General features: G+C 47.8%; 1 protein-coding gene across 1 annotated transcript in view; it reads left to right on the top strand.

Annotated features, from left to right (window-relative positions):
- LOC126569989 (uncharacterized) overlaps nt 1-6,109 on the top strand; it is a 7,575-nt gene extending 1,466 nt beyond the window's left edge. Inside the window, 5 exon segments of the mRNA XM_050227426.1 lie at nt 3-775; nt 820-988; nt 3,794-3,868; nt 4,099-4,341; nt 5,803-6,109. Of these exon segments, the coding sequence (XP_050083383.1) occupies nt 3-775; nt 820-988; nt 3,794-3,868; nt 4,099-4,341; nt 5,803-6,109 (1,567 nt within the window).
- Nucleotides 6,110-6,418: the final 309 nt, after the last annotated feature.

The raw sequence follows: 6,418 nt of genomic DNA, 5'->3' as shown, positions 1-6,418 counted from the left end.
AGGTTCTGTCCGTCGGTGTTTCTTTACCTCTCCAGCATCGTACCGGCCATCTGGTTGCTGGAACTGGACAAACTGGACAAACGCACGCGCTACCAGGATCAGGTGCTGAATGAAACCATCAACCTGGTCGCAACGGTTGGCAAGGATCTGAAGGATCTGAACAAAATGCTTGGCGTGAAGATACAACTCCCCGATATCCAGCTAACCGCCGAAATGTGGGTGACATTGATCGAGCAGTTCCTGATGTTGGTGCTAATCATTGGCCGCTGGATGTTGCCGAAAGGTGACCTAACGCGCGACCAACTCAGCCAGCTGCTGCTCGTCTACATCGGTACTGCCGCCGACATCATCGAGTTCTTCGACTCGTTCAAGGATGCAAAGATAGCAAACGAGCCGGTGCTGGTGCTGCTAACGCTCAGCATTTGGTCCTGGAGTTTGCTCCAGTTTACCATCGTCCTTTCGGCAACGCGTGCTCGCAAGCCGCGCGGAGGTGGCAGTCAGACACGGGGAGCATCGGAGGCCGAGGACACCAACTGCTGCAATGTGGGGTGCTGCAACATCGACGTCTGGGGAATCGCGCTCAACATTCTGCTACAGGACGCACCGTTCCTCACCTTCCGGTTACTAATCATCGTGCACTACAAAATCATCACCTACATGAACATCTTCTTCACCTGTGAGCATTGTCTACCCATTGAGCTGGTTGCCCCGCTATCCATCTTGCCCGCTTTTGTCAGTAGTCAAGTTCGGCTTTCAGATTTCCCTTTTTGCAACTGCCGGCACTGCTCAACGCTGCTGCTTCTTTCTTACCTTTGGCAGGCAAAAACACGTTGGTGATTCTGCTGCAGCTGTACCGGTTGTACGTGGTGCATTCGGAAAATCGCAAAGTGGCGGCCACCAAGCAGCGCTCGAAAGCACGGGCAAGGGTCGAACAGATGTCCGCCGGATCGGTAGCAAGGCAGCAAAAGCAGCGAAAAGTCAGCAGACGGTGAGAAAGCATTTCCACGAAAGAGCTACGCTCGCCATATAATTCACCCCCAGCCAACAGGTCGAATTTTTTCATGGGAAAAGTTCACCGGAGATCAAGTTTTCGGTCAATCCTGGGGGAGCAAAAACTGGTTGAAATTGAATTTTGAATTTTTCTTGCTTTACAAAAAGGAGATGCGGGGAGTGTTTTGTAGGAAGAGTAGCGTTGGCAGTTGCATGATGGACTATTTAGCTTCTGATACTATAAGGGTACTTAACATTACCTGCTATTGGGACTTCCAAACTTATGTACACTCATGTAAAGAACATTTTTTGTAACTCACAAAAAGCAATTATTGTTAATTTGCTTTTCATTTGCTCGTGTGTTAAGGTCTCAAATAATTTTAATACTTTGGCTTTTATACTATGCCTCGAATTTCTCCCATAATTTCCTTAATTTATTTTCCCGACACCGACGAACTGCTGCTTGTTTTGGTTTCACATCAAATCTAAACACTATCGATCATACGAACGGATCTCACAATAGTCATATTCAGTTACCCTTTGCTATAATAACAGCATAGGTAAACATGCAAACCGCAAGAATCGTTTCCAAAAGAGGCAGCTAACCTTTGAAATGTGGTTGTTGCGTTTGTAACTTAGATCGCACCCTCGACCCACGACCTAGCGCTAAAGATACCAGGAGAGGTGCCATAAGTTCTTCTATACCCTAAGGAACAGTCTCGGGAGGGTAAAAACATTAATCATGCTGTCGGTAGGCGCGTGGCCCGGTACGTGGAACAGAAGATGTGCGAAAGTAGGCCATCGTTCCGGATGCAAGCCAATCAGCTTGCCTTCGCTGGAATGAGAAAACCGTTCGATCCATTGTGCACAGGAAGGTTTTCCGGCCGAACTCAGATCACAAACGAACCCTCCCAATGGTCCCAGGACAGGGGGCGATCGATTATTATTCGTTTTCTAGCGGTGAAAAGGGTTGTAGCAGCACCGTTTCGCGATGGAATAATACTCAGCGAGCTTTTATCGAAGGTCGCAGTAACTGTTAAAAGACGTAAGAGGCTTTCGTGACATAGACGCCTTCGGTAGGACGTCTTGTTGCAATGCTTCTCGCGAAGGAAGCGGATAGTATGTGTAGTACGGATAGCGGAAATAAGCCCTTTGATTCGATTTAACCTGCCAAAAGCAACGGATGCGAGTGGAAGAAGATATGCTCTTGTTTGCCATTAACTTTGCAAGCGAGTGAGAAGCTTCTTGGAGCATTAGCTCTCCCCTTGGATGATGGTGTAGTTCGTCTTCCAACGAGTGCAAATGAAGCACTCGATAGGAAACTCTTGGTGTGTTCTATTTTACTCGTACTTTGCTGCTTTCCATGTTTCATCATTTAAAAAATTAAGCGCTTGTCGTTACCACTTCATACATTTCATTTGGTAACAAATCGATTGCCTCTCCCTAGCTGGGATTTTTAATTACTTACTCACTTCTTTAAGAGATACTTAAACCTACAAGTGAGATTCGCTGCCCACAGCAAAACACAAAGAAGTTCTCTAATTTCCACTGAATAGACTGTACCAGTAATTCATTTATATTGTCATTCTCAATTTGTACTTTGTGTTTTATCGCACGATCATTAATTTTGTATAATGCTTACTTACGGAGCGGTCTTGGTCTGCCATAGAAGATTCCTCCACCGCTCCCGATCGAGCGTCGTCGTTCTCATAGTCTTTATTCCAGCTATTTTGGCTTCAATGTCGATACCGTCGCTACATCTCCCCCGTCGCAATTTTGTATGATTAATTCTTAACAATAGAACAGTTTAATCACTTCATCATTAGAAATGTTCAAAGTGTATTTTAAAACAAACGCTAATCATCTAGTGTTAAGAGGAATACATTGAAAATGTTCCGCCAAAATGGATCCTGAAAACGATGGTTCGGGCCGACGCAAGGATAGCCCATCACAGATACCTCCAACGATTCCCATGATAACAGCAGAATAAGGAGAATAGTACAAAGACTGCTGCTCGTGGATCGATTATACCGAACACCACTTGGCAGCATCCTTTTCGAAACGCTCTTTGAATGTTCCACTGAACCTTCCACGAAATCGATACCCTGAGCTACACGTGCCCAGCCCATAAGGTGTACATTGCCTCCGATATTTATCGTCTGGAAAAGGGAAAAACCGTTCGTAACCACTTTGCTCGTGCGATGGAACGATGAAACCGTTTTTTTTTGTGTGACCACTTGTGGTCGGGATGCACTCAGTGGGTCAACTAGGTTTTCCGGTGGAAAGTTTAGATGCTAAAAAAAGAAAAATGGCGCAGCTTCTGGAGTCATCAACGCTCGCTTCCGCCGGAAGCAGTGCTATACAAGCTACTTCGACCTACATTCCTTCTTCCTTCAGTCAACAGCTTCAGTGATAGCCTTTCGTCCCGTATCTCGGAGGAAAGTGTTTTTTTTTTTGTGCAGCATAAATTGCCTCCAGCCTGGAGGAAGTTGTTTCATTCAAGTTGCACGCTGGCGAAGAGCAGCCAGTACCGTTGCCTATTCCCGAGAAAGCGGTCTTGGAGACTTTTATTTCGAAACTTTTTCTCTTCATCAATTTCGAAACTTTATTTGATGTGGCTCTGCCTGCTTGTGGCGGAATGGTGGCGTAGAAATCAAAACAAGATGCGCCAGATGAGACACTCTGCAGACCTCGTGGCAGCACGGCACAGTGGGCGGTTTCATTCACGGCTCCCCGAGGGCTACCTCATACTTGGAGCTGGCTTTTCTTTATGCTGTTTACTTGTCTTTTGATGCTTCCACAGAAAAGTTGCCGACATTGGAGACGACGAGACGATGGAGGATGGGAAGAAGGCGAAGCGCTCGAACCGGAAGAATCGGTAAGTAGCGTAGACGGAACCGGGGAAGTGGCAAGTGCTTTAATGCCGGCGCCGGAAGCTTGATACACTGATAGCGGGATTAATTATGCGCAATTAATCACCGTGACAGCGAACCGGGAACACGATCGCTACACTTCAAGTGGCTGGCCGACACGTTGTCCAATCTTTAATCGTTAACTTTTGGGTGCGTACGCGACTGAACGACACTACTACCACTACTTGCCCCGCAGGTCCTCATCCCGCAAGGACACTGGCTACTCGACGGCCAGCAGTCAAACGACGGCCGAGCAGCGGCGGGCACGTCACCGGAAGCCATCCAAGTCACACAGGACAGGCATACCGGACGATAGGGACGATCCGATGCTGCCACCGCCACCGTCACCTGTCGCTGGCACCGATGACGATGGCCGGCAATCGGAGGTATCAGCGGCCGCAGATCAGCCCAGCCGCCGGTCCAAGGACTCGAAGGACAGGTAAATCATCCTCTCGATGATTGTATCGCTGGATTGGTTTGGCTCGGTGGTGGTCGCCGCAGATCTCGTGCCTCCGGTGGGACATTTCAATTCCTCACGCACAAAGTAAAGTAGACTCGTCTCCCTGACTCCTGCCTCCTACTCAGGAGCATTTTGCGGGAGCTTCGAAGGCGAATAAACTTTCTTGAGGGTGATGTTTTCTTTACGGGACCATTCCGTGACCTTTTTGATGGAACGAAGCGAATTCAATTTATTCACTTTGGTAACCTGTCGCGGCAACAGTGTGGATGTTTCGCATGAGCTGGAACGAAAATATGTGTGACGTTTTTGCGCCTTTTGCCCTTCGATCGGTGATAGATTTTTTTATTTTTACTGTTAAGCACGATAGGCAGTGACACGGTGCTATTTATGTTACGCCAGCTGCTAAAAGATGCATGGCTTTGATTTAATCGGATGGAAGGCTGTTTTATGATTCAATATACGTTTCCTGAGTATATTGAAAACAACTCTCGTGAAAACATTCATTTTACGACGAAATGTTTGATACTTACAGTAACTGAATCTTGAAACACATACATGTTCGAATGGTTCCGTCTGGTGCTTTCACGAATTCAAACACAAGGCAAAGCATGGGTCGACAAGGAATGCGCAACGAAATCGTCATGTTGTTTGCTACTTCCGGCGTTCCAGATTGTCGAGATGTTGTTGAATGAAGACAGTTTTGACCGAGTCGGAAAATGTCGGTATTCATAATGCCTAATTCAGTCACACACGCTACATTCACAGTGTCTGAACAAACATGTCGTTTCCGCTGATCTGCGCTAGTATCGCATCCCCGGCACACATAGCTTCGTTCGTTACATTCCGTTTATCGTTGGCAATCTCGTGCCACTCAAAGTGTGCGGTCGCGGGATTAATATTAATTGGGGAAAATATCTTTTAGCCAACCCTTAATCGTCTCTCCCGCTTCCTCCATCCAACCCGTTTCGTTTCACGACAAAAAGCATGCTAACGTACGTACGGCCGGCATGATACACGATTACAGGCAAACCGTAAATGGAAGCGATCTAATAACGAAGAAATCATCTCTTCCACACTGCGAATGTCGTTCGATGGGTTGGAGCAGCCGTGTCGGTCGGTCCTTCGATATCACATATCGTGCGGTACTGGCTCCCAGGGCCATGCTCGAATTAGATGAAGAAAAATGTTTCCTCTTCTTCGAGAGCTGGATTCTATTACAACTCCCTGGAATGGCTGCGCTCAGCCTTTTGGTCTGTTCGCTTCCGACAGCTTCCGACACCCGCACTCGCCCACTTCTTGTTATCCCGCTCCATCCTCCCCCCCCCCCCCCGCTTCTTGCGTTCCTGCGTGGGTGTGGGTGTGTATATGTGTATATTAATATCTTTCCATCTTTCATGATTATCCTTTTCGTTATGGCGTCGCGTGGCTTGGATCTTGCAGAAAATCGTCTCGCCACGGGGAGTCCAGCAAAGGCCAACGGAAGAAGCCACCAGTTGACAATGGTGCGGCGAGCGAAGGTCGAAGTGATGACGAAGTTGATGGACCGTCTACAGCGAAACATTCGCGAAAAAAGCGACCGGCTGACCCGGCCAGCGAGCGGTTTGAGATTATCCACGAAAAACCATCCGCGACCGGTGGCCGCAAAAAGAAGACGAAACCACCAGCACCCAGCAGCTCATCAACGAGCTCCACGTCGTCGTCGTCCTCCGTTTCATCCTCCTCAGGCAGTTCGTCCGGAACGGAGTAAATACCGCAAAGCGACGCATCCTGCCGTTCCTTCTCTTACTGTCTGCCTGCACCAAATCGGCAAACACTCTGGTCTGGTCTGGTGTTGATGGTGAAGTTTTGAAATTTCTTGAAACGATAGTTGCCTGCCGAGAATGGGGTTTGGTTTGCAGATGGATAAAGTTTTTACAAAGCGCGCACGTTTCACTCCGGAGATAAATGGCGCTTTGTGGAGCTGTTTGTGGAAAAGTCTTTGAAGAATTCAAGGCTCCTACTGCCGGTGCAGTGAATGTGCAGGATAAACAGTGGAGGTTTTGTGGGGCATGGTTGC

The sequence above is a fragment of the Anopheles aquasalis genome, chromosome 2, assembly GCF_943734665.1.
Source record: "Anopheles aquasalis chromosome 2, idAnoAquaMG_Q_19, whole genome shotgun sequence".
Classification (NCBI taxonomy): domain Eukaryota; kingdom Metazoa; phylum Arthropoda; class Insecta; order Diptera; family Culicidae; genus Anopheles; species Anopheles aquasalis.
The sequence above is the reverse complement of the archived record's forward strand: the minus strand, read 5'-3'. Positions and strand labels throughout refer to the sequence as shown.